General features: G+C 48.2%; 1 protein-coding gene and 1 pseudogene across 15 annotated transcripts in view; one reads left to right on the top strand and one right to left on the bottom strand.

Moving 5' to 3' along the window:
• DEPDC5 (DEP domain containing 5, GATOR1 subcomplex subunit) overlaps positions 1 to 26,695 on the bottom strand; it is a 161,697-nt gene that overhangs the window by 413 nt on the left and 134,589 nt on the right. For 12 of the 15 annotated variants that reach the window (XM_063663209.1, XM_063663207.1, XM_063663210.1 and 9 more), the window contains 5 exons: positions 18,310 to 18,479; positions 14,399 to 14,570; positions 10,252 to 10,312; positions 3,709 to 3,791; positions 2,764 to 3,570 (listed from right to left, as the gene is read on the bottom strand). In XM_063663209.1, coding sequence (XP_063519279.1) covers positions 3,278 to 3,570; positions 3,709 to 3,791; positions 10,252 to 10,312; positions 14,399 to 14,570; positions 18,310 to 18,479 — 779 coding nt within the window. In that variant the 3' untranslated portion in view covers positions 2,764 to 3,277. Of the gene's footprint in view, positions 1 to 2,763; positions 3,571 to 3,708; positions 3,792 to 10,251; positions 10,313 to 14,398; positions 14,571 to 18,309; positions 18,480 to 26,695 lie in introns of those variants that run through there. The other 3 variants (XM_063663220.1, XM_063663221.1, XM_054470437.2) reach the window with 2 other exon arrangements.
• Positions 20,050 to 20,947, top strand: LOC129023641 (transcription and mRNA export factor ENY2-like; annotated as a pseudogene).

The following is a 26,695-nucleotide window of genomic DNA, read 5'->3' as shown; positions in this document are numbered from 1 at the left end:
TGAAGTAACTAAGGAGCCCAGCTAGGAAGGTGGAGATTCAGATGTAAAATCCAGTGCCCAGGCCAGGCGCAGTGGCTCACACCTGTAATCCCAGCACTTTGGGAGGCCAAGGAGGGTGGATCATGAAGTCAGTAGATCGAGACCATCCTGGCCAACATGGTGAAACCCTGTCTCTACTAAAAATACAAAAATTAACCAGGCGTGGTGACGTGCGCCTGTAGTCCCAGTTACTCAGGAGGCTGAGGCAGGAGAATCGCTTGAACCTTGAACCAGAGGCAAAGGCTGCAGTGAGCCGAGATTGCGCCACTGTACTCCAGCCTGGGTGACAGAGGAAGACTCCGTCTCTTAAAAAAAAAAAAAAAAAAAAAAAAAATCCAGTTCCCAGCCCTGGAATCCAAAGTTCATTCAGTTACTATACATTCAGTCAACAACCGTTTCTCCAACATCTACTATTATCATGCACACTTGGGAACAAAAAGATGAACAAAATAGAGAAGCTCTGGCTGGGCATGGTGGCTCACGCCTGTAATCCCAGCACTTTGGAAGGCCAAGGCAGGTGGATCACCTGAGGTCAGGTGTTCGGGACCAGCCTGGCCAACATGGTGAAACCCTGTCTTTACTAAAAATACAGAAATTAGCTGGTTGTGGTGGCGTGTGCCTGTAATCCCAGCTACTCACAGGCTGAGACAGAAGAATCGCTTGAACCTGGGAGCCAGAGGTTGCAGTAAGCCGAGATTGCGCCACTGCACTCCAGCCTGGGACAGAGCAAGACTTCACCTCAAAAAAAAAGGCTGGGCGCGGTGGCTCACGCCTGTAATCCCAGCACTTTGGGAGGCCGAAGCAGGTGGATCATCTGAGTTCAGGAGTTCGAGATCAGCCTGACAAACATGGCGAAACCCTGTGTCTACTAAAAATAGGAAAATCAGTCGGCTGCAGTGGCAGGCCCCTGTAATCCCAGCTACTGGCGGGCTGAGACAGGAGAATCACTTGAACCTGGGAGGCGGAGGTTGCAGTGAGCTGAGATCGCACCAATGCATTCCAGCCTGGGTGACAGAGCCAGACTCTGTCTCAAAAAAAAAAGAGGCCGGGCACGGTGGCTCACGCCTGTAATACCAGCACTTTGGGAGGCCGAGGCGGGTGGATCACGAGGTCAAGAGATCGAGACCATCCTGGCTAACATGGTGAAACCCCATCTCTACTAAAAATACAAAAAATTAGCCGGGCGTGGTGGCGGGCACCTGTAGTCCCAGCTACTCGGGAGGCTAAGGCAGGAGAATGGCATGAACCTGGAGGCGGAGCTTGCAGTGAGCTGAGATCGCACCACTGCATTCCAGCCTGGGTGACAGAGCCAGACTCTCTCTCAAAAAAAAAAAAAAAAAGAAAAAAAAAGAGAAGCTTCTGCCATGGTAGAGTGTAAACATGTTGAGCACCACGCTGGAGAAGTACAAAGTGCTGTGGGCGGATGTAACAGGGCCACCAACTCTGCTTCTCTGGAGAAGTGACAGTTGGGCTAAGAGCTGATGGCTGACCACCAGGAGTCAGTGAGACAGAGCAGGCATGGAGGGAGGCATGTTCCAGGCAGATGGAACAGAGGGAACAGCATGTGCAAAGCATCTGAGCTGGTACAGAGTTTGTGATGTTCCAGGGACTGTGTGATGGCCAGGGTGGCTGTACAAACAGCCCACCAGACCAGATTGTGCAGGACCATGTGGGCTGCATCTAAGATTTTTGAAGTTCAAGTCACCAAAAAGTTCTAGTTAAGTGGTGGGCAAAATCACAGTGGTTTTATAAAAAGACTGACAAGTGGAGTGAAAGCAGAGACAAATTAGAAGGTTTTCCTGGGGATCTAAGAGAAAGACAAAGGAAGTCTGGACTGAGTGGCAGCTCAGGGCCTGGGAAGAAGAGAATGGATGCAAAGCCATTGAGGCAAATCAACAGGGCTTGTGATGAACTCCACGTGGTGAGATGGCACAGCAAGAAGTGGCAGTCATTGTTGGATTCTCCCCTCTGACCCACAGCTCTCGAACTGCCCTGAGTAGCTTAAGGCAGGGTGCTGAGGTGAAGCACCATGCTGAGTCTTATCTCAGCAAACCTAAGTTAGGCCGGGCATGGTGGGTCACACCTGTAATCCCAGCACTTTGGGAGGCTGAGGTGGGTGGATCGCCTGAGGTGAGGAGTTCAAGACGAGCCTGGCCAACATGGTGAAACCCCGTCTCTACTTAAAATACAAAAAATTAGCCTGGTATGGTGGCAGGTGCCTGTAATCCCAGCTACTTGGGAGGCCGAGGCAGGAGAATTGCTTGAACCCAGGAGGCAGAGGTTGTAGTGAGTTGCACTCCAGCCTGGGCAACAAGAGTGAAAACTCTGTCTCAAAAAACAAAAAAACAAAAAAACAAAAAAAAACACCTAAGTTAGAGTCTACAAAATGTTTCCTTTGATTTTTTTTTCAGAATGCCATCATATCTGCGTCCCAGAGCTGAGCTCACCCATTTAGCAAGATTCATTCTGACAGCATGACCTGCAGTTACCTCGTAAGTTATCCTGCCTGCTCACTGTCCTCACTGGAAACATCCTTGCTCCTGCCCAGTGGCCTATGAAAGAAATCTCTCAATAAACTCCCAGCCAGACTCTCTAAGCCAGTGAATTCTGAAGCCCTCTCACCATCTGTGACCACTTCATTGACTGACATGACCCCGGCCACCTGGCACAACTGCCCAGCCCAGAATGGGACTGCTTCTGTGGGGAACTGGGTGGGGAAAGAGATGATGCACGTGGAGCTTTTTATTTGCTTCTGATATGTACAGGTATATACAGTTGGTGAGAGTCTATGGTACATTATTTCACAAAATTATCTTACATCTGTGCACACTCCTGGGCAAGAAGTGGCAGATTCTGCCCCTAATATCCCATAGATGGTGAAGGAAAAGGATGCTACCAGGAGCCACCCCCTTCTGAGGACATTCATGGGGGCCGCCTGCCCTCTTCCCAGACACTGGAGCCCTCCCACGGACAATCTGTGCCTCCCACCTGCTCTGAGCACTTGCTGACAGGAGTGGTGGCAGCAGCAGCAGCAGCTGCTTCCAAAGTCTTTCTTCTAGAGTAGAAGACTTGTTGCGGGGGCCAAAAAAAAAAAAATGGCCCCCACTCACTAATAGCAGCAAACGGACACTTGACTCCTAGAGCCTGTCTGGAATCCTCCGCCCCGGGTTTGAGGGCAGCGGCTCACCCACCTTCCCCCAGCACAGGCACAACCTTCTAACCCTGGTGCAGCCTGGCCTCACGGGGCACTGGCATGCATCTTCTCCAGGCAACTTGTCCAGAACGTGACCAGCCGGTTGTCACGGTTGATGCAGAAGTCCGTGAAGTCCTTCAGCAGCCGATCAGCAAACTTTTCATCCCCTGTGGCGCTGGAGCGCCATGTTTTGGTGAGCATGGTGTTGTAGGCCCAGTTGTAGCCGACCCGCTCCTCACAGAACATGTTCTGGTTGGTGGAGCTGGTGGAGTTCCGCCGCCGCCGCTGCTGCCCTGAGAACTTGCGCTTGGAGTAGGGCAGCTGCAGAAACACGGTTCCTGAAGAGAAAGGGGAGCGCCTGTGTGGCAGCCGCCAGGAGGGCTCCTGGAGCCTGCTGAGGTGGTTCTGCAGCCACAGGCTTGGTGCAAGGAAAGGGATGTGGACCCACCTGCCCAACTCTGCCCGCAGCTCCTCACCTGTAACGTGGATATACTGAGGCTTGTTCTCAGCAGGGAAGTTAAAAGCAGAGGCAGAATATTTATCTTGTACAAACCCAAACCTAGGGAAGGACAGGAAGACATGCTAATCAGCGCCTCCTTAGTTAAAGGGGCAAGGGAAGAGAATGTAGCTGATAGGACTCTCGGACAGCCTGAGACACAGAGATCTGGAAAGATCTCTTTCCAGATTGCACATGCAGGCTGCTTATTTTTGTCCTCACCCTCACCACTTTCTGACCTCTACCTCTTCCAACACCATGGCTCACCAGACCTCCTCACACCCAGCTGCCTGTTATCTCCGAGGTCCACCATGTCACCACCACCATAGTGAAGGAAAGCCTTCCCACCTGCTGCACTCTTCATCCAGCCTTCATCTCTGCTCAGACAGCCCGTCCCTCCTACCACGTTCCCTACCCATCCCAGCAGACCTTCCCACTGAGCGTTCTCCCCCATCCCATCCTGGGCCTCTCACTGGAATCTACCTCATGTCCTGACAGGCCACACATACCCACCCGCATACTCGAGGCTATCTATTCCTCCAGGGAAGGTCCTTATCTTTTTTTTTTTTTTTTTTTTTTGGTGAGAGGGAGTCTCGCGCTGTTGCCCAGACTGGAGTGCAATGGCATGATCTCAGCTCACTGCAACCTCTGCCTCCTGGGCTCAAGTGATTCTCCTGCCTCAGTCTCCTGAGTAGCTGGGATTACAGGCATGTGCCACCACGCCTGGCTAATTTTTGTATTAGCCAGGATTGTTCTGGGATCAGCCAGGAGAATCACTTGAACCCGGGAGGCGGAGGCTGCAGTGAGCTAAGATCATGCCATTGCACTCCAGCCTGGGTGACAGGGCGAGACTCCATCTCAAAAAGAAAAAAAAAAGAGGAAAGCCAAGCTGGGGCTCTCTGCTTCACTGTGCTCTGGAAATGGGCAGGAGGAGCCATTTTTCATCTATGGCTTGTTCTATTCCTGGTTTCTCTATTTCCATAAGGCACATTTATTACAGTTCTACCTGCTAAGAGCTGTAAAGGACGTGGTAACAGATGTGGCTCCTGCCCTCTAAGTCTGAGGGGTTTATATAATGGAGACAGTGATGTAGGCAGAACTAAAGAACGGAAAATGCCTGTCTTCTTTCCTGGACTGAGTTCCTTGGGGAGGTGCTGTGTTGTATCCTCCACATAATCTGCATTCCATAATTTTTTACCAAAGAATACATGAAGTCAAATATGCAAACTAAATGGGTAGGCTACTATGCACTGTAAGCTCCCTGTCTACAGGCTGATTATATGATGAGGAGTGGCTCTGGATTTTGCCTTTGCAAAATCCTCTCTGCTCTTGCTCTGTCATCCAGGCTGGAGTGCAGTGGTACAATCTTGGCTCACCGCAACCTCCACCTCCCAGGTTCAAGCAATTCTCGTGCTTCCAGCCTCCCAAGTAGCTAGGATTACAGGCACGTGCCACCACGACCAGCTAATTTTTGTATTTTTAGTAGAGACAGGGTTTCACCATTTTGGCCAGGCTGGTCTTGAACTGCTGACCTCAGGTGATCCGCCTGCCTCGGCCTCCCAAAGTGCTGGGATTACAGGCGTGAGCCACCACACCCAGCCTGCTTTCTCTCTACTTTCTAATTAAGGCTACTGATTTCCTCAGCATGGATCAGCCTGATTTTTTTTTACCAGAGTAATTTTTTTACCTCATTTCTTCCTTAGGTCACCAGGAAAGAACTTTATTTTTTATTATAAAAAGGCAATTTAACCACATGGTTCCTGGCCACCTGACTGTCCACTCAGGGAGAATGCAAGACAGAAACGCAGTAAGGGCAGGGGAGGGGATATAATCATCTCCACCTGCCCCAAGGAAGATGAAGGAGGAGCTGTAGGTCACAGCCTAGGGGCTGAGGAAGATGAAGGAGGAGCTGTAGGTCACAGCCTAGGGGCTGAGGAAGATGGACACTTCTTTAGCTCTTTCTGAGATGGACCTTATGGGTGGGCTGATGTGTCGTTTAGAGCCACAGTTGCACTTAAAGCTCCACCCTATGCAAAAGCTACATATGAAACTACTCTAGGCAGGCACCTTGCTAGGCATTATAGAAGGAAACACAAATAGGAAAAAGCATACCTCTGCCCCCCAAGGGCCCCCAAGTCACTGGAATACATTCAGAGTGTTTTGAAAGAAAGGGAAAGAGAAGAGGAATTCAGAGAGGAAACATTTGGGAATCCCTGGAGGAAGATTTTGACAGGTGTAGAACAGGGGAGAGGTGAGAGTGGAGGGTGGGAGAGGTTAGGTGTGGAAGGTGGGGGGATTTAGGTGTGGAAGGTGGAGGGGTTTAGGTGTGGAAGGTGTGGGGTTTAGGTGTGGAAGGTGGGGGGCTTAGTTGTGGAAGGTGGGGGGGTTTGTGTGGAAGGTGAGGGGGTTTAGGTGTGGAAGGTGGGGGGCTTAGGTGTGGAAGGTGGGGGGAGGGTAGGTGTGGAAGGTGGAGGGGTTTAGGTGAGGAAGGTGGGGGGGTTTAGGTGTGCAAGGTAGGGAGTTTAGGTGTGGAAGGTGGGGGGTTTAGGTGTGGAAGGTGGGGGAGGGTAGGTATGGAAGGTGGAGGGATTTAGGTGAGGAAGGTGGGGGGTTTAGGTGTGGAAGGTGGAGGGAGGTTAGGTGTGGAAGGTGGAGGGGTTTAGGTGAGGAAGGTGGGGGGGGGTTAGGTGAGGAAGGTGGGGGCTTTAGGTATGGAAGGTGGGGGAGGGTAGGTGTGGAAGGTGGAGGGGTTTAGGTGAGGGGGTTTAGGTGTGGAAGGTGGGGGGTTTAGGTGTGGAGGTGGGGGGAAGGTAGGTGTGGAAGGTGGAGGGGTTTAGGTGAGGAAGGTGAGGGGGTTTAGGTGTGGAAGGTAGGGGGTTTAGGTGTGGAAGGTGAGGGGGTTTAGGTGTGGAAGGTGGGGGGTTTAGGTGTGGAAAGTGAGGAGGTTTAGGTGTGGAAGGTGGGGGGTTTAGGTGTGGAAGGTGGGGGGTTTAGGTGTGGAAGGTGAGGGAGTTTAGGTGTGGAAGGTGGGGGGAGGGTAGATGTGGAAGGTGGAGGGGTTTAGGTGTGGAAGGTGGGGGAGGTTCAGGTGTGGAAGGTGGGGGAGGTTCAGGTGTGGAAGGTGGGGGCTTTTAGGTGTGGAAGGTGGGGGCTTTTAGGTGGGAAGGTGGGGGGTTTAGGTGTGGAAGGTTGGGGGGTTTAGGTGTGGAAGATGGGGGTTTTAGGTGTGGAAGGTGGGGGGTTTAGGTGAGGGGGTTTAGGTGTGGAAGGTGGGGAGGTTTAGGTGTGGAAGATGGAGGGGGTTTAGGTGTGGAAGGTGGGGGAGGTTCAGGTGTGGAAGGTGGGGGCTTTTAGGTGTGGAAGGTGTGGGCTTTTAGGTGGGAAGGTGGGGGGTTTAGGTGTGGAAGGTGGGGGGAGGGTAGATGTGGAAGGTGGAGGGGTTTAGGTGTGGAAGGTGGCGGGAGGTTAGGTGTGGAAGGTGGAGGGGTTTAGGTGTGGAAGGTGGAGGTACAGAAGGCAGGGGCTGGCCGGGCTCGGTGGCTCACACCTGTAATCCCAGCACTTTGGGAGGCTGAGGTGGGCGGATCACCTGAGGTCAGGAGTTTGAGACCAGCCTGACCACCATGGAGAAACCCCATCTCTACTAAATATACAAAAAATTAGCCGGGTGTGGTGGGTGCATGCCTGTAATCCTAGCTACTCGGGAGGCTGAGGTAGGAGAATCGCTTGAACCTGGGAGGCAGAGGTTGCGGTGAGCCGAGATCGTGCCATTGCACTCCAGCCTGGACAAGAGCGAAACTCCATCTCAAAAAAAAAAAAAAAAAAAAAGGCAGGGGTTTAGGTGTGTGGAAGGTGGGGGGAGGTTAAGTGTGGAAGGTGGAGATACAGAAGGTGGGGGTTTAGGTGTGGAAGGTGGAGGTACAGAAGGTGGGGGTTTAGGTGTGGAAGGTGAAGGGGTTTAGCGGGGAAGTTAGGTGTGGAAGATGGAGGTAAAGAAGGTGGGGGGTTAGGTGTGGAAGGTGGAGGGGCTTAGGTGTGGAAGGTAGGGGGGTTTAGGTGTGGAAGGTGGAGGTATAGAAGGTGGGGGTTTAGGTGTGGAAGGTAGCGGGGTTTAGGTGTGGAAGGTGGGGGGGGGTTTAAGTGTGGAAGGTGGAGGGGTTTAGGTGTGGAAGGCGGGGGGTTTAGATGTGGAAGATGGAGGTATAGAGGTGGTATAGAAGGTTTAGGGGTGGAAGGTGGGAGGGGGTTAGGTGTGGAAGGTGGAGGTACAGAAGGTGGGGGTTTAGGTGTGGAAGGTGGGGGATTTAGATGTGGAAGGTGTGGGGTTTAGGTATGGAAGGTGGGGGGTTTAGGTGTGGAAGGTGGAGGTATAGAAGGTGGGGGTTTAGGTGTGGAAGGTAGCGGGGTTTAGGTGTGGAAGGTGGGGGGGGTTAGGTATGGAAGGTTGGGGGAATAGGTGTGGAAGGTGGGGGTTTAGGTGTGGAAGGTGGGGGGGTTTAGGTGTGGAAGGTGGGGGTTTAGGTGTGGAAGGTGGGGGTTTAGGTGTGGAAGGTGGGGGGGGTTTAGTTGTGGAAGGTGGGGGGAATAGGTGTGGAAGGTGGGGGTTTACGTGTGGAAGGTGGAGGGGGTTTATGTGTGGAAGGTGGAGGGGGTTTATGTGTGGAAGGTGGGGGGTTTATGTGTGGAAGGTTGGGGGGTTTAGGTGTGGAAGGTAGGGGGGTTTAGGTGTGGAAGGTGGAGGGGGGTTTATGTGTGGAAGGTTGGGGGGTTTAGGTGTGGAAGGTGGGGGGGTTTAGGTGTGGAAGGGGGGGGTTTAGGTGTGGAAGGTGGGGGTTTAGGTGTGGAAGGTGGGGGGGTTTAGGTGTGGAAGGTGGGGGTTTAGGTGTGGAAGGTGGGGGGAATAGGTGTGGAAGGTGGGGGTTTAGGTGTGGAAGGTGGGGGGGTTTAGGTGTGGAAGGTGGGGGGGTTTAGGTATGGAAGGTGGGGGGAATAGGTGTGGAAGGTGGGGGTTTACGTGTGGAAGGTGGAGGGAGTTTATGTGGAAGGTGGGGGGTTTATGTGTGGAAGGTGGGGGGTTTATGTGTGGAAAGTTGGGGGGTTTAGGTGTGGAAGGTAGGGGGGTTTAGGTGTGGAAGGTTGAGGGGGGTTAGGTGTGGAAGGTATAGGTACAGAAGGTGGGGGTTCAGGTGTGGAAGGTGGGGGGTTTAGGTAAGGAGCACACTGCAGCACACTGGTACAATGATGCAGAGGACTGGTTAGAAAACAGGTGAGGGTATCTGTGGTAGAAAAATCTGGCTGAGGAGGAAAGTACAATAGTTCCTGGGAAGATATGACCAGGATCTGGACTGAGGGGGATCAGGAGGAAGATGCAGTGAAGGAAAAAAGCAGATTTAACAAATAAAGGCCACGTTCTGAGTGATATCCCACCAGCAGGGCAAGTAGGGTGAGAGCTACTTAGAAACTCGTGAGTTAGCAGGGTCCTCCCTGGTGATTGCTGTCTACTGAGGGCTCACTAGGTGCTCACCAGGCTCTCCAGAACATCAGAGAACCCTCCCAGCTTCCCCGTGAGGGGTAAGAAAATGGAGGCTCACCAGTTCCAGAATTGCTCATGGTTCCTCAGCCAGATGCTGGTGGAGGTGGGAGTGGATAAGGCCTGTCTGCTTCCTACATCAAGGCCCTTTCCCACTGACTGCTGCACTCTCTACCTTCTGCCCTGAATCTGCACCACCCACTGTTAGTGGAAGGAGGAAATCAGCCACCCTTGCCTTCATTCCACAGTCTTTGCTAAGCACCTGAGGTAGGTCTGTGAAGGGGTAGACCTTAGACGAAGGTCTAAGGTAAGCTGGGGCCATCATGGGTATGAGAGGCTAAATAGTCCTGTGGTAGTGAGTATGAGTATATATAAGTATATATATATAATAAGGAGATGACAGGATACTGGAGAAGGTGTAATGAGAGGATTACTGAAGCAAGAGCAAGGGGCTTTGTTTTTACCATGACTAACACGAAGTGGCCATCAGATACCAGGCTGGTGATGTTTGGAGACAACACAGTCAGTTGGACTGGTCTAAGGGGAGACAGTGGAGTCTAGGACAGGCTTTCCCTGGCACACATATTAGGTGCCAAGAAATATCTATAGACTCATCTATTGCTTTTTAACCATTCATTGTCTTTTCAACCTGTGTTGGGCTCTTGACACATTTTTAAATTTTTCATTTTATATTATTTCCGGAATAGCTTGGCCTAGGGTCTTGTTGGAGGCTAAGGAGAGAGTTCTATGTTCTCCACTCAACTGGAAGAAGAAAATAATGACGTCTGACAAACAACAGCTACAGGAACCAGGGAGGCAGCACTTATCTCAAAAACCAATGTAAAGAGTCCTGTTGGAGATAAGCAGTGAATTTGCCATTGGTGGAATAGATCCCTTTCTCTAGGAATAAAAAAATGGGTTTCACTTTGGTAACTGCTATTCAAGATAAACGCTGATTTCCTTCCCACTCTTCACACTTGCTAAGGGACAAACCTGTGTGCAATGGCTTCCTGGAAGAGGTGCATTCGATCCCAGTACGTTTCCGGTTCAAAGCCTGAAAGGAAAATAAGAATAAATAGTGGGTTGTGATCACAAGGTTTGTAATTCTCTCTGGGCCAGTCTTCTGTACCCTTTACTACTCTTGGCAATCAGTCCCCTTGAGCCTAACCTCTGCTTCTCCATACTACACCCTTTGGGAAAGACTGGCCTCCATCCCAAGGGTCAAAGAAAGGACAGCTATGTGTTCACACCATCCCTTCCCCCAAGCTATAGCTGGGTCTAGGAAGTTGGAGTCCTCAGTAGTCAGTGTGAGCTACCAGAACTCAATATAAGGCTCATTCGAATGACTTCTTATACTCAAAGCTGAAAGGAGCACGATATTAAAGTACAAACAGAAGATAAACTGTAAATGCATGTTAGTTGCCATGGTCATAGCTCACTGCAGCCTTGAATTCCTGGGCTCAAGTGATCCTCCTACCTTAGTCTCCCAAGTAGCTAGGACCACAGGCATGCACCACTATGGCCAACTAATTTTTTTTTTTTTTTTTTTGAGGGAGAGTCTTGCTTGGTCGCCCAGGCTGGAATGTAGTGGTGCGATCTCAGCTCACTGCAACCTCGGCCTGCCGGGTTCAAGTGATTCTCATGCCTCAGCCTCCCACCCGAGTAGCTGGGATTAGAAGCATATGCCACCACACCCAGCTAATTTTTGTATTTTAAGTAGAGATGGGGTTTTACCATGTTGGCCAGGCTGGTCTTGAACTCCTGACCTCAAGTGATCTGCCTGCCTCGGCTTCCCAAAGTGCTGGGATTACAGGCGTGAGCCACCGTGCCCGGCCCCAACTAATTTCTACATTTTTAAATTTTTTTAATTTTTAAATCTTTTTGTAGAAATGGCATCTCACTATGTTGTCCAAGCTGGTCTCAAACTCCTGGCCTCAAGTGATCCTCCTGCCTCTGCCTCTCAAAGTGCTGGGATTACAAGCATGAGCCACTGTGCCCGGACCATGTAAGCTGCTTCTAAGGAACAACAACCACCCCCAATTTTTTTTTTTTTTTTTTTTTTTTTTGAGATGAAGTTTTGCTCTTGTTGCCCAGGCTGGAGTGCAATGGCACGATCTCGGCTCACCACAACCTCCGCCTCCCAGGCTCAAGCGTTTCTCCTGCCTCAGCCTCCCGAGTAGCTGGGATTACAGGCATGTGCCACAGCGCCCAGCTAATTTTTGTGTTTTTAGTAAAGACGGGGTTTCAACATGTCAGCCAGGCTGGTCTTGAATTGCTGACCTCAGGTGATCCGCCTGCCTCGGCCTCCCAAAGTGCTGGGATTATAGGCGTGAGGCACTACACTCGGCGCACCCCCACTTTTTTGTATTACCAATCTTCCCACAAGAAAGGTCAAATATTATAAGCTCCATTTTGGCGGTAGGAAAATTGAAGCAAATAAATGTAAAAATAAAAATTTGGGCCAGGTGTGGTGGCTCACACCTGTAATCCCAGCACTTTGGGAGGCTGAGGTGGGCGGATCACCTGAGGTCAGGAGTTTGAGACCAGCCTGGCCAACATGGTGAAACCCCGTCTCTACTAAAAGTACAAAAATTAGCTGGGCGTGGTTGCGCATGCCTGTAATCCCAGGTAATCGGGAGGCTGCGGCAGGAGACTCACTTGAACCCAGGAGGCGGAGGTTGCAGTGAGCTGAGATTGCGCCACTGCACTCCAGCCTGGGCGACAGAGCAAGACTCCATCTCAAAAAAACTAAAATAAAGTAAAATAAAATAAAAGTTTGAAGAGTAATCAGTTGGGGAGGAGAGCAGAAAAGATAAGTCCCCTCCTCCATAACCCACTTTGTTAGTCCAGCCTCATGCCTTCTGCAAGGCTGTTGCTGAGGACCAAGAGTGGAAGGGGAAGGGTGGAGGGCTGGGGAAGGCTGTCGCACAGCACCAGAGGACAGAGCCGGGGCTGCTCTCAGGGAGGAGGTGCTGAGGCCTGGGGTGGTAATTGCACAGCCATCCCAAAGACAAGAGTGCCTGCGGTGGTTTTGCTAATCTTTCCACATTTGGAATTTTCTACCTGGGATGGATTTGAGGATTCAGGGCAACTAAAGAGCAAAAAGCCAGGCACAGTGGCTCACGCCTGTAATCTCAGAACTTTGGGAAGCCGAGGCGGGCAGATCACCTGAGGTCAGGAATTCAAGACCTTCCTGGCCAACATGGTGAAATCCCATCTCTACAAAAATACAAAAAAAATTACCTGGGCATGAATGGCGTGTGCCTGTAATCCCAGCTACTCAGGAGGCTGAGGCAGGAGAATCACTTGAACCCAGGAGGCGGAGGTTGCAGTGAGAGGACATCATGCCACTGCACTCCAGCCTGGGTGACAGGGCGAGACTCCGTCACGAAAAGAAAAAAAAAAAAAAAAAAGGGGCAAAAAGCAAAAAAGACTTTGGCTTTAAACAGAGAAAATCCACGCACACAGCACATTCTTGTCAGATTTTGAATTTGCTGCTACAGGAAATGGCAAGAACAAAAAGAGAAGAGGCACAGAAGCAAGAAAATTGATTTTTAGACTCAAATCCTTATTCCTCTAAACTGGGACCCTTTCTGCAGCTGTAACCATGGCAACCAACAGAGGCTGCTGGTCTTGAAGTCGGAGTTACAACTGGCAGGGAAAAACAACTTGCACAAAAATGTCCTCCAACACCAGCCCTGTGGGCAATCCTGTGCTGTTATAGCAAAGGTGGAAAACCCCCAAAGAGTCTTTGGACAGCGTCGGGGGAAGATCTCTCTGTTCCCTCAACATAATAAAAACAATAGTACCAGGAGCTGCTTGGCTTAAAACTGCCCCATATGAACACAATCATCCGGCATTTCAGGACTGCATAAATGGTCCTCTCTCAGCCACACCACTGTGAGGTTAAACAAGAACATGTGTGTTTCAAGGGGGCTTTGTAAGCTCTGTGTGTCCCAGTCTATAGCCTCCAGCACGTAGGGCCTCTGTGGGGCTTGCTTGGGACCCCAGTTATCACTTAGAACATTGTGTCTATAAAAAAAATCTTCCAAACTGTAAACAAAAAATACACGGATGGGCTTTTGGAAAAAAAGCTGTTTGCACCGTGAGGGCAGCCTGTCACATGGAAACTGCAGGAATACTTAGCTTGGCCTAATCCACCTGAGGAGATCTCCTTGTCTTTTGGGCCGGTTCTCTGCCGCTGATCACGACACAGACTTACAAGGGCACAAGAAGAAAGCATCTCTCTTACGTCAAACATTATTTCCTTCACAGTTCTAATCTTTATACCTGAGAAACCTCAGGGTTCCTGACGTATCAGCATCAACCCTAGCTTTGCGTTTTAAAAAAGATCATCTGTGAACTCATCGAAAGCTTTGTAGGAGCTATTTATATGTGCATCCGCGATGAGCACTTGGTAATAAAAAGCTATATGCTGTGTCAAGTACAGCTCAGCTCGTCTTTGATCTGTCCTAAACCTGCCCTCAGGATTCTGGGCTCTGGGGTGGAGCAGCAGGTCCAGGCTGACCCTGGGTACTCTCTTTCTGATTGAAAACCTTTCCCAGAGGGAAAGGCTCTGATTTGGGTCCTGCTATCATCCTCTGATCCTGCTTTGTCTTCCCTGAGATGCATGACTTGAGTCACATGCACCGTTCCAGAGGCTGACACGCCACAGCTTTGCACAAAAGGATGCTGTTTCCTGTTTTGCTTTTCATGCCCTCCCTTTCCTGGCCTTTTTGCACGAAATAGCATATGCAAGTCTCCCGTGAGGTTTAAATCCCTGCAGCCCAAACCAGTTAGGCTGGAGCATATGAAAGGAGAGCGCGGGAGAACACCAGTGCTGCCTGTGATTTAGAGTTTAGCGCCCTCTCCCACCCACCACTTTGCTCCAGGCAGCTCTAGACACTCTCATTTTAGGAATAAGGAATTCGAGACTCAGAGACATGAAATGATTTGTCCAGAGTTATCCAGCCACTAAGTCAAGAACCAGGATCCTTTAGAACCTTGATCCTTTTGGGCCCTTGTTGGAAGGCTATCCCTTTTCCCTAGTCTGTGTTGACTGGATACCCAGAGTGGTGTCCTTGTTAGGTACGGGGTCTTACTGGTTGAGACAGAACCTCCAGAAGGGAGTATTTCTTACTATCAAACAGGTGCTCACTGCCCTCCTTGAGCAAGCAGCTGATGTTGAGTGGGATGAAGAGCTGGGCACGAAGGGGGTCACCATACAGGTAACTGGGCAGTGCAAAAGGCCCCTCCAAAACTGGGACCAACAAGAAGCCACAGGAGGTGGCTTTCCGATGCCAACCTTGGACCTGGTGGAAAGTACAGAAACAAACAATATTATCTCCAAGTTCTTTCAAACAAGAGAAAATACTTCCCAAGGAGCAAACCCGCCAGAAAGGCAGCATGCATATTGATTTGCATGCTCATTTATTCATGTTTGCTGACTGCAAATTGGTCCTGGACAGGCAAAAATGCAGTTTAACATCCTGACAAATACTAGAAAAACTGTGAGCTAAGCACACAGCTCCTCTTTACGGCCCAAACTTCTGCACCTTCGGTGTTTCTTTTAGAAAGAACGGTCTGCAGAGAGTTGAAATCCTTCCCATTCTAGGGGATGTTGGAGAAAGGTCACAGGATAGAGGTTAAGTCCTTCTAATTTTGTCCTTTTTTTTTTAGACAGTCTTGCTCTGTTGCCCAGGCTGGAGTACAGTGGCCAGATCTCAGCTCACTGCAACCTCCGCCTCCCAGGTTCAAGCAATTCTCCCGCCTGAGACCCCTGAGTAGCTGGGACTACAGGCGTGCACTACCACATCCAGTTAATTTTTGTATTTTTAGTAGAGACGGGGTTTTGCCACTTGGCCAGCATGGTCTCGAACTCCTGACTCAGGTGATCCGCTAGCCTCAGCCTCCCAAATGCTAGGATTATAGGCATGAGCCACTGTGCCCAGCCTAATTTTGTACTTTACCAGGAATTTAATAAGTTCAAAGTATCAGATAGGAAAACAACTCACTCAGGCTGGCTGAGAGAAATGTGACAGATGGGGGGAAATGACCACGGTGGCTTCTGATAATGGTAAGCCCTGACCTGACAGAGTAAGAGCCACTCTCTGGCAGACTCCCAAATCCTATCTGTCCAAAGATAAGAACAAAAGTTACTGGGGCAAAAAGATAAACCTACCATCAATAACATTTTCTTAGGGAACAGTGGCAATTTTCTAGATCTTGAGATACTCTTTTTAACCATAAAAATGATGTATGTTAAAAAAAAAAAAAAAAGGTTGATTGATGTGGCTCCGGCATACAGATGATTTTTGTGTCAAGTATTATTTCCAAAAAAATACAGCTGGGACATAGCTTGACTTAAACAAATGATTATGTAAAAAATTAAAGGGTACCACCCTTATCTTTTCTCTCAGGGAACGTTCATAGCAAAAATAACAACAAAAAGCCAAGATCTCTGTTTGACCGAAATAATTCCTAAGGCTTGGTCAAAAACCTTTTTGTTTTATGTAGTATTTGTCCCAATAAAATCTGATTTTTAACAAATGTGGACATTGCCTTAAAATAATAATTAACTTACATACACTGAAGTTTTAAAAGCTTAATAAAATAATAATAAAGAGATTAGCAGCTTTCAGTGGGTTTTACATGAAAAGATGTGAAAGGTGTACTTTATGGAGACAGTTGCTAAATTCCTCTAAGGAAATGAACACTGTCTTTCCTGCTCAACTGTAACTATATGTGTGTGTCTATGAATGCTGTGGTCATGCTGTTTTGGGATATGCTTATCTAGTAGGGCCAGCAAGGAGAGTGCTTATGCCTACTGGGTCAGAGAGTTAGTTTTACCTGAAAGAAGTGGTCATGCTGGTATCAGTGAGCTGGGGAAGGGCTGGTGTCCTCTGTGAGCTGAGCAGAATGAGCAGCGGGCTGTCTTTTTTTATTTGGACCTTAAGGATGTTCCCCAGATGAGAGTCTTTCCAAGGGAGGGGTCCTTGAAGATGTTAATGCCATGTGGAGGCAGACAGAGACCCGGAAAAATTGCTTTCCCAGGATACCATGTTTTGTGGGACAAAACTTAGCCTATGAGCTCTGGACAAAAAAAAAAAAAAACCTGCTGGCTCATGCTGTACTCATTTCTCTTTGCTTATCTCCTAGCTTTTAGTAAACTCTTTTTGAACTTCCCAGCTGTTCTCTGTTGTATGAAGAGATGGCTGGGCTGGTGTTGAGAGAAGCGAGATTCAGTAGAAGCCACAGAAAAATATTCTTTTTGGCTATATTGGAGAACGTATAAAAAGGAGTGGCAGACTATAAAGATGGTTAAGGAGCTCTCCTGGAAGATACTGACAACTTGGCTAAGGAGTGAGCACTGCGATGGGGGATGGTCAGGTATGGCTTCTTAGTGTAGGAGCAGTGAATGGCCTGATTACAGATGCAGGCCAGGATGAACTAGAAGGAGAAAGGACAGGCAGGAAGACCAGTTAAAACAGGGCTTCTCAACCTTGGCCCTTGTGACATCTTGGGCTGGTTGTTCTTTGTTGTAGGGGCTGCCCTATGCATTACAGGATGATGAGCAGCTTTGCTGGTCTCTACCCACTAGATGCCAGTAGCACCCACCCTGCCCTCACCCCTTTCTTTCTTTTCTTTTCTTTTTTTTTTTTTTTGAGATGGATTCTCGCTCTGTTGCCCAGGCTGGAGTGCAATGGTGCGATCTCGGCTCACTGCAACCTCCACCTCCCAGGTTCAAGTGATTCTCCTGCCTCAGCCTCCCGAGTAGCTGGGATTATAGGCAGTGCGCCACCATGCCTGGCTAATTTTTTGTATTTTTAGTAGAGATGGGGTTTCTCCATGTTGGTCAGGCTGGTCTCGAACCCCCAACCTTAGGTGATCCTCCTGCCTCGGCCTGGGATTACAGGCGTGAGCCACTGCGCCCGGCCTTTTTTTTTTTCTTTTTTTTTTAAGATGAAGTCTCACTCTGTCACCCAGGCTGGAGTGCAGTAGCATGATCTCGGCTCACTACAACCTCCATCTCCCAGGTTCAAGTGATTCCCCTGCCTCAGCTTCCCGAGTAGCTGGGACTACAGGCGTGCACCACCATGCCTGGGTAATTTTTGTATTTTCAGTAGAGACAGGGTTTCACCATGTTGGCCAGGCTGGTTTTGAACTCCTGACCTTGGGTGATCTGCTTGCCTCGGCCTCCCAAGGCGTGAGCCTCCATGCCCAGCCACCCCTTTCTGTCTTCAGATATTGCCAAATGATCCCAGATGGCAAAATCGGCCCAGGTAAAGAACCACTGAGTTCAAAGCAGTGATGTCTATTAACAGGGGACTGGTTAACTATGGTGTAAACAAATAATAGAAAACTCTCCAGCCCTTAAAAACAATGAGGCAAAACAAAAACAAACAAAAATCCCAGTAACAATAATAATAAAAAAAATCCCAAGGCAGATTTATTTGTACTGACATGGAACACATAGGTGACAGAAAAAATGCAATGTAAGTAGTATGCATCCAATGCTACCATCTCTGTTGAAAAAAAAAAGTAACGTGATTTTGTCCATGCTTAGAATCTCTCTGGAAGTTTACTCAACAAAGCAGATGTAGATCCCAGGGAATGAGAGTGGGAAACAGACTTACTTTTCACTCTAAACCAGTGATTCTCAACAGGGAGCAATACTCCCCCTTCCTGGGGACATGTGGCAATATCTGGAGACATTTTAATTACCACACCTGGGGCTGTGCTACTAGCATTTAGTGGGTAGAGGCTAGGGTTGTTGCTCAGTTTCCCATAAGGTGCAGGACTCCCCCACAGAGAATTATCTGGCCTCAGATGTCAACACTGCTAAGGCTAAGAAACCCTGATTCTACCCTTTTTGATTGCTTGAAATTTTTACTATGTTTAAATTTTTTAAAAAGGTTATTCCAATAGTCCCGATGAATGGTAATAAGAGCCTGAACTAAAAAATTAAAGTGACATGAATCTCTATCAAGCATCTCCATGCTCCACTGTGAGGTGAGCCAAAGGCCTGACAACATGCATGAAGGTTCTCACCATCTCGAAGAGTACTGCTGCAGTCACCGCCATCCAGTGCAGCTTGATCTCAAAGGCTGCGTTCAGAGAAAAGTTGCCATGGTAATAACAGCTGCACCACTCCAGCCGGTCTGTGCGGTTGTTCACGTCAACATCCAGGGTCACAGTCCTCTGCTCTGGGACAGTGGCAGCTATGTCAGCACACAGGAGAGGTCCCAAGAGAGTGAGAAAAGGAGTGGGATGAAGAAGAACAAATAACTAAGTATCCAGATATGAAACTATATACAACTGCCTAAAAGAAAACTGCAGATTCTAGAAGTTTCCTGGAAATCATCTAGAGATTGGAAAACTTTCCGTAAAAGGCCCCATTATAAATATTTTACATTTTGTGAGACATATGGTTTCTGTTGCAACTACTCAACTCTGCTATTGTTGTACAAAAGCAGCCACGAACGTTACATAATGAATGTGCCTGGCTGTATTCCAATAAAACTTTATAAAAGCAGACTGAGTTTTAGGGCGGTTAAACTATTCTGTAGGATATCATGTTAGATACGTGTCACTGTACATTTGTCCAAACCTATAGAATATGCAACACCAGGCGGGCACAGTGGCTCACGTGTGTAATCCCAGCACTTTGGGAGGCCGATGCGAGCGGATCACAAGGTCAAGAGATCGAGAACATCCTGGCCAACATGGTGAAACCCCATCTCTACTAAAAATACAAAAATTAGCTGGGCGTGGTGGCGCACACCTGTAGTCTCAACTACTCAGGAGGCTGAGGCAGGAGGATCGCTCGAACCTGGGAGGCAGAGGTTGCAGTGAGCCGAGATCGTGCCATTGCACTCCAGCCTGGCGATAGAGTGAGACTCTGTCTCAAAAAAAAAAGAATACAACACCAAGAGTGAACCCTAAAATGTAAACCATGGATATTCTGGGTGACAATGATGTCAATGTAGGTTTACGGATTGTACCTTGTAAAAAATGGACTACTCCGTCTGGGGATGTTGACAGTGGGGGCAGCAGGTCGTGGGGGTGGAGGTCAAAGGATGCATAGTAATTTTCTTTCTTTCTTTTTCGGAGATGGAGTCTCACTATGTCACCCAGGCTGGAGTGCAGTAGCGTGATCTTGGCTCACTGCAACCTCTGCCTCCCAGGCTCAAGTGATTCTCTTGCCTTAGTCTCCCAAGTAGCTGGGATTACAGGCATGCGCCACCACACCCGGCTAATTTTTGTACTTTTAGTAGAGACGGGGTTTTGCCATGTTGGCCAGGCTGGTCTCAAACTCCTGACCTCCGGTGCTCCACCCGCCTCGGCCTCTCAAGGTGCTGGGATTACAGGCTTGAGCCACCATGCCCGGCCAGATGTACAGGAACTTTCTATTAGATTCTGCTATGAACCGAAAACTGCTCTAAAAGAAATAGTCAATTATAAACAAACAAATGGTGAGCCAGATTTGGCTGCTTAAGCCATAGTTTACTTCTCCCTAAGTAATCCAACCCCTTCATTTACAGATGAGGAAACAGCAGCCACGGAGGGAAGATGCCTTGGCCAAGATGATGGAATCAGAACCTCAGCCAGGCTAAACCCCAGATCTTTTTATTTCAGTGACCTATGAAGAAACACAAAGGGCAAACAGCGCAGACCACCAGTGACAAGTCTTGCTTTTCAGGTTTCAACCCAAGAAGACAGTAGTTCTACAATCTTTTCTCAAGAAATGAAACCTTATAATGAAGCTTAACACCCTGTCCTATCATTGACATGTTGTTCAAGGATGCTGGGTGAGTACCAAGCTTACTCATCCTATCTGGGACTTCTGCTCAGAAATCCTACCAACTCAAGATAGGATGTTTTAGAGACATGTCAGACAATCAAGTTCCTGACCAGGCTAAGGCCCTAAAATATGCTCAGAAGCAAAGAAAAGGTCAGGCTTCTGTTTTGCCTGGCTGGGCACTGCCAGACCTAGGGTTTCTTTTTGTTTGTTTTTTTCCTCCCTGAGGCACAGTCTTAAGAGATCCTGAGAAGATGTGCCCCCAGACCTAGGGTTTCTATAAACTATAATCCGACCTTCTTTCTCCCTTACCCCCATGAATTCAACAGTTTTCTTCAGCTGAAGTGGTCAGTTTAGTTCTGGGTTCTGCAGATAGAACCCCTGAGTGGGTTTTTCTCACTGACAAGGATAAACAGCTCTTGAGTCAGCAATTTTAATGAGCTTCTGTTGTAAGGCAGGAGAGCTCCAGCTAGGTCACTAATGGCATTCAGGCAAACTGGCATTCAGCTGCCAGATGTACCACTCACCATTCTCTCAAAAGACTAAGTCCAGGAAGTGTGGTTAGCAAGATGAATATGAGAGCAGGGCTTAACCAAAAGTTGACAGAAACCGGAGAAAGAGAACGCCTGAAAAAGCTGCTGAGCTAAATTAATTGAATGTGGCTGAAAGGATGAGTTAATAAAGATAATGTAAAGATAATGATTTTAAGTGATATGTTTTTTGCTTTTGCATTAAGAGGTAATTAAAGAGAAAGGACTAGAACATGTTACTGTCGATGACTTGGTGGCTGAAATCACTACAAAAGGCAGAGCCCTAATACTTGACAGTTTAAAGAAGGAGCTCCTACAAAAAATAAAATCATTCCTTGCTCAGCCTGTCAGTCTTTAAGATTGACCTAGATTGTGTTGTTCTGTGGTATTATTTTTGAAAGTAATATCTGCCATAAATTAGAAAATGATTCCCAAAATAAAATTCATTTTTTAGCCAGGCATGGTGGCTCACGCCTGTAATCCCAGCACTTTGGGAGGCCAAGGCAGGCGGATCACCTGAGGTCAGGAGTTCAAGACCAACATGGAGAAACCCCGTCTCTAATAAAAATACAAAAAATTAGCCAGGCGTGGTGGTGCATGCCTGTAATCCCAGCTACTCGGGAGGCTGAGGCAGGACAATCACTTGAACCTGGGAGGCAAAGGTTGCAGTGAGCCAAGATCGCACCATTGCACTCTAGCCTGGGCAACAAGAGTGAAACTCCTTCTCAAAATAAAATAAAAATTTAAAAAATATGTTTTCTGAGACAGAGTCTCTCTCTGTTGCCCAGGCTGGAGTGCAGTGGCGTGATCTCAGCTCACTGCAACCTGGGCCTCCCAGGTTCAGGAGATTCTTGTGTCTCAGCCTCCCAAGTAGCTGGGCCTACAGGTGCACGTCACCACGCCCAGCTAATTTTTGTATTTTAATAGAGTTGGGGTTTCCCTATGTTGGCCAGGCTTGTCTCGAACTCCTGGCCTTAATTGATCTGCCCACCTCTGCCCCTGAAAGTCCTGGGATAATAATGAGCCACCACGCCTGGCCAAAATCCCTTTTTGTATGATGATATATGGTTTTCAGTAGTGATGTCTACATTGTATTGATTTTTTTCCCCCAAATGTATTATTTTAATAACTATCTCATGAATGGAAAAACAAACAAAAACTTAGCACATGCAAATGGGAAAAGTTCTTGATTTGGAGTTGGAAAATCTAAGCTCTGCCATTTGGTAACCACATGTCTCAGAGAGCATTGCTTCACCTCTCCTGATTTAGTTCCTGCACTACAAACTGAGACGTGCCAGCCCAGCTGGTTCATAGAGACCGGATGAGAATCAGGTGAAGCATGGATGAGAAAGGAGTGTGGACCTCCTCTCTTGCCTTCTCCAGCCACCTAACTTGTAACTCTCCTCTTTTCCTTCTGTTCCTGCTGGTCTTTTCTCCCAATTTAGGCCATGAGTTCACCAATGTTCAATCTGAGGCCTGTCTGTGCCACCCGTGGACACTGCTTGGCTGTCTGTGACATTTAAGGCTAAAGAACTTGGTCATTCCAATGCTAAAAGGCTCATCAAAACTAGATTCTGTCTCTGCTTCACGTTCTGGATTCCTGATACTGCCAGAATAACCTTAACTTAGCCAAAATCAAAAGAAGTTTTGGCCGGGTGCAGCGGCTCACGCCCGTAATCCCAACACTTTGGGAGGCCGAGGCAGGTGGATCATGAGGTCAGGAGATCGAGACCATCCTGGCTAACAAGGTGAAATCATGTCTCTACTAAAAATACAAAAATTAGCCGGGCATGGTGGTGGGCGCCTGTAGTCCCAGCTACTTGGGAGGCTGAGGCAGGAGAATGGCATGAACCTGGGAGGCGGAGCTTGCAGTGAGCCGAGATTGTGCCACTGCACTCCAGCCTGGGCAACAGAGCGAGACTCTGTCTAAAAAAAAAAAAAAAAAAAAGCAGTTTTGCCCTCTGGTCTTAGACAGCGTGTGTTTCTTCCCAAGTGAAAAGTCTGTGTCACAAAGACAAGGATACTCAATAAATACCAGCAGTGGCCTCATGCATCTCTTCTCTCCCATCTGGCATGTTAAGTTCAGAACATGCTGGCCTAGGCCAGGAAGTACGCTGTTCAACCAAGTGGTTACAGGCTGAAGATACTACTGGCCCTGTACTTTGGGGTTAGATTTGGCAGTACATATGTTTCAAGCAGGATTATGATGTTGATAAAGATATGAGCCCAGCTGAGTTCAGCTTTCGGTAAGTTCATTGAATCATTATGTGAGTTCCATGAGAACCAACTTATTCACACAAGACCAATAAATATATGCAAGCCCAGAGGAGGAATAGGCTGAGCATCCTTCACCCAGGTCATAGCTAGGGGGTTATCAGTAACCTGGGGAAGGGGACAGTGTCAGCAGAGGAGAAAAATGCAACCCCAGGTAGGGGAGTGATACTCTACGTAACAATCAGAGGTGCCCAGGTACAGAACAAGCAGTCTTGGTAGTGAGTGCCATGTTGAGGGGGGTTTTCAAAGAGAAGCTTGCTCCCCACTTATCAGGAGTGCTGCAGAAAATATTCAAGTGTCAGGGTTTGGACAGAGGTGCTCTAAATTCCCTTCTGATCCCAAAATCCAGTGGGCCATCAAGAAAAGGCTGGGGCCGAGCGCAGTGGCTCACGCCTGTGATCTTAGCACTTTGGGAGGCCAAGGTGGGAGGATTGCTTAAGCCCAGGAGTTCAAGACCAGCCTGGGCAACAAAGACCCTGTCTCCAGAAAATATCAAAAAATTAACCAGGCATGCTGGCACATGCCTGTGTTCCCAGCCACTTGGGAGGCTGAGGCAGGAAGGTCACTTGAACCCAGGAGGCTGACGCTGCAGCAAGCTAGGATCATGCCACCACACTCCAGCCTGGGCAACAGAGCAAGACTCTGTGTCAAAAACACAAAGACCCGGGTGTGGTGGCTCATGGCTGTAATCCCTTTACATGACTGCTTTCCTTTAAGCACTAACAATTATCAAAGCTAAACTGAGATGATCTGAATTTCAGCTTGAGCTGAAGACTAGAAGTCAAGAGAGGGTTTTACCAGCCTGCAGAAGGAGAAGGCTTTAGAAACGAGGATATTCCTATAGAAACTGTCAAGAGAGGGAATCAGCTCATGCCTTAGTCCCAGCACTTTTGGAGGCCAAGTGGGAGGATTGCTTGAGCCGAGGAGTTCATGACCAGCCTGGGCAACACAGAGAGAGACTGTCTCTACAAAACCAACAAAAAAACTAGCCGGGCATGATGTTGTGCACCTGCAGTCCCAGCTACTTGGGAGGCTCAGGCGGAAAGACTGCTTGAGCCCAGGAGTTTGAGGTTGTAGTAAGCTAGGTGTGAGTGGTGAGCCTGGGCAACAGAGTAAGACCCTGTCTCTCTCTCTCTTTTTTTTTTTTTTTTTTTTGAGAGGGAGTCTCGCTCTGTCACCCAGGCTGGAGTGCAATGGAGTGATCTTGGCTCACTGCAACCTCCGCTTCTCGATTCAAGAGATTCTCCTGCCTCAGCCTCCTGAGTAGCTGGGGCGTGTCCGCCACCACGCCCAGCTAATTTTTGCATTTTTAGTAGAGACGGGGTTTCACCATGTTGGTCAGGCTGGTCTCGAACTCCTGACCTCGTGATCCACTCGCCTTGGCCTCCCAAAGTGTTGGGATTACAGGCGTGAGCCACTGTGCCTAGCCAACCCTGTCTCTTTTTTTTTTTTTTTTGAGATGGAGTCTCGCTCTGTTGCCCAGGTGGGAGTGCAGTGGCGCAATCTCGGCTCACTGCAAGCTCTGCCTCCCAGGTTCACACCATCCTCCTGCCTCAACCTCCCGAGTAGCTGGGACTACAGGTGCCCGCCACCATGCTGGCTAATTTTTTGTATTTTTAGTAGAGACGGGGTTTCACTGTGTTAGCCAGGATGGTCTCGATCTCCTGACCTTGTGATCCACCCGCCTTGGCCTCCCAAAGTGTTGGGATTACAGGTGTGAGCCACTGTGCCTGGCAAACCCTGTCTTTTTTTTTTTTTGAGATGGAGTCTCGCTCTGTTGCCCAGGCTGGAGTGCAGTGGTGCAATCTCGGCTCACTGCAAGCTCTGCCTCCCAGGTTCATGCCATTCTCCTGCCTCAACCTCCCGAGTAGCTGGGACTACAGGTGCCCGCCACCATGCCCGGGTAATTTTTTGTATTTTTAGTAGAGATGGGGTTTCACTGTGTTAGCCAGAACGGTCTCAATCTTCTGACCTTGTGATCCACCCGCCTCAGCCTTCCAAAGTGCTGGGATTACAGGCATGAGCCACCGCGCCCGGCCCCCTGTCTCTTAAAAAAAAAAAACAACCTATTTGAAAAGTAGGTTTCTGATTAGAGGTTCCAAGATGGCTGAATAGGAACAGTTCCAGTCTGCAGCTCCCAGTGTGAGCGACGCAGAAGACAGGTGATTTCTGCATTTCCAACTGAGGTACCGGGTTCATCTCACTGGGGCTTGTCAGACAGTGGGTGCAGCCCACAGAGAAGGGCGGGGCATCACCTCACCTGGGAAGCACAAGGGGTCAGGAAATTCCCCTTCCTAGCAAAGGGAAGCTGTGACAGACGGAACCTGGAAAATTGGGACATTCTCACCCTAATACTGCGCTTTTCCAATGGCCTTAGCAAATGGCACACCAGGAGATTATATCCGGCGCCTGGCTTGGAGGGTCCCACACCCAAGGAGCCTCGCTCATTGCTAGCACAGCAGTCTGAGATTGAACTGCAAGGCGATCCACTGTCAACATTAGACAGATCAACGAGGCAGAAAGTTAACAAGGATATCCAGGAATTGAACTCAGCCCTGCACCAAGCGGACCTAATAGACATCTACAGAACTCTCCACCCCAAATCAACAGAATATACATTCTTCTCAGCACCACATCACACTTATTCCAAAATTGACCACATAGTTGGAAGTAAAGCACTCCTCAGCAAATGTAAAAGAACAGAAATTATAACAAACTGTCTCTCAGACCACAGTGCAATCAAATTAGAACTCAGGATTAAGAAACTCACTCAAAACCGCTCAACTACATGGAAACTGAACAACCTGTCCTGAATGACTACTGGGTACACAACAAAATGAAGGCAGAAATAAAGATGTTCTTTGAAACCAAGGAGAACAAAGACACAACATACCAGAATCTCCGGGACACATTTAAAGCAGTGGGTAGAGGGAAATTTATAGCACTAAATGCCCACAAGAGAAAGCAAGAAAGATCTAAAATTGACACCCTAACATCACAAAAGAACTAGAGAGGCAAGAGCAAACACATTCAAAAGCTAGCAGAAGGCAAGAAATAACTAAGATCAGAGCAGAACTGAAGGAGATAGACACACAAAAAACCCTTCAAAAAATCAATGAATCCAGGAGCTGGTTTTTTGAAAAGATCAACAAAATTGATAGACTGCTAGCAAGACTAATAAAGAAGAAAAGAGAGAAGAATCAAATAGACACAATAAAAAATGATAAAGGGGATATCACCACTGATCCCACAGAAATACAAACTACTATCAGAGAATACTATAAACACCTCTACGCAAATAAACTAGAAAATCTAGAAGAAATGGATACATTTCTGGACACATACACCCTCCCAAGACTAAACCAGGAAGAAGCTGAATCCCTGAATAGACCAATAACAGGTTCTGAAATTGAGGCAATAATTAATAGCCTACCAACCAAAAAAAGTCCAGAACCAGACGGATTCACAGCTGAATTCTATCAGAGATACAAAGAGGAGCTGGTACCATTCCTTCTGAAACTATTCCAATCAAAAGAAAAAAAGGGAATCCTCCCTAATTCATTATATGAGGCCAACATCATTCTGATACCAAAGCTTGGCAGAGACACAACAAAAAAAGAGAATTTTAGACCAACATCCCTGATGAAAATTGATGTAAAAATCCTCAATAAAATACTGGCAAACCGAATCCAGCAGTACATCAAAAAGCTTATCAACCATGATTAAGTTGGCTTCATCCCTGGGATGCAAGGCTGGTTCAACATACGCAAATCAATAAACGTAATCTATCATATAAACAGAACCAAAGGCAAAAACCACATGATTATCTCAA

The sequence above is a fragment of the Pongo pygmaeus genome, chromosome 23, assembly GCF_028885625.2.
Source record: "Pongo pygmaeus isolate AG05252 chromosome 23, NHGRI_mPonPyg2-v2.0_pri, whole genome shotgun sequence".
NCBI lineage: Eukaryota > Metazoa > Chordata > Mammalia > Primates > Hominidae > Pongo > Pongo pygmaeus.
Note: the sequence above shows the minus strand (reverse complement) of the source record. Positions and strands in the feature narration are given on the sequence as shown.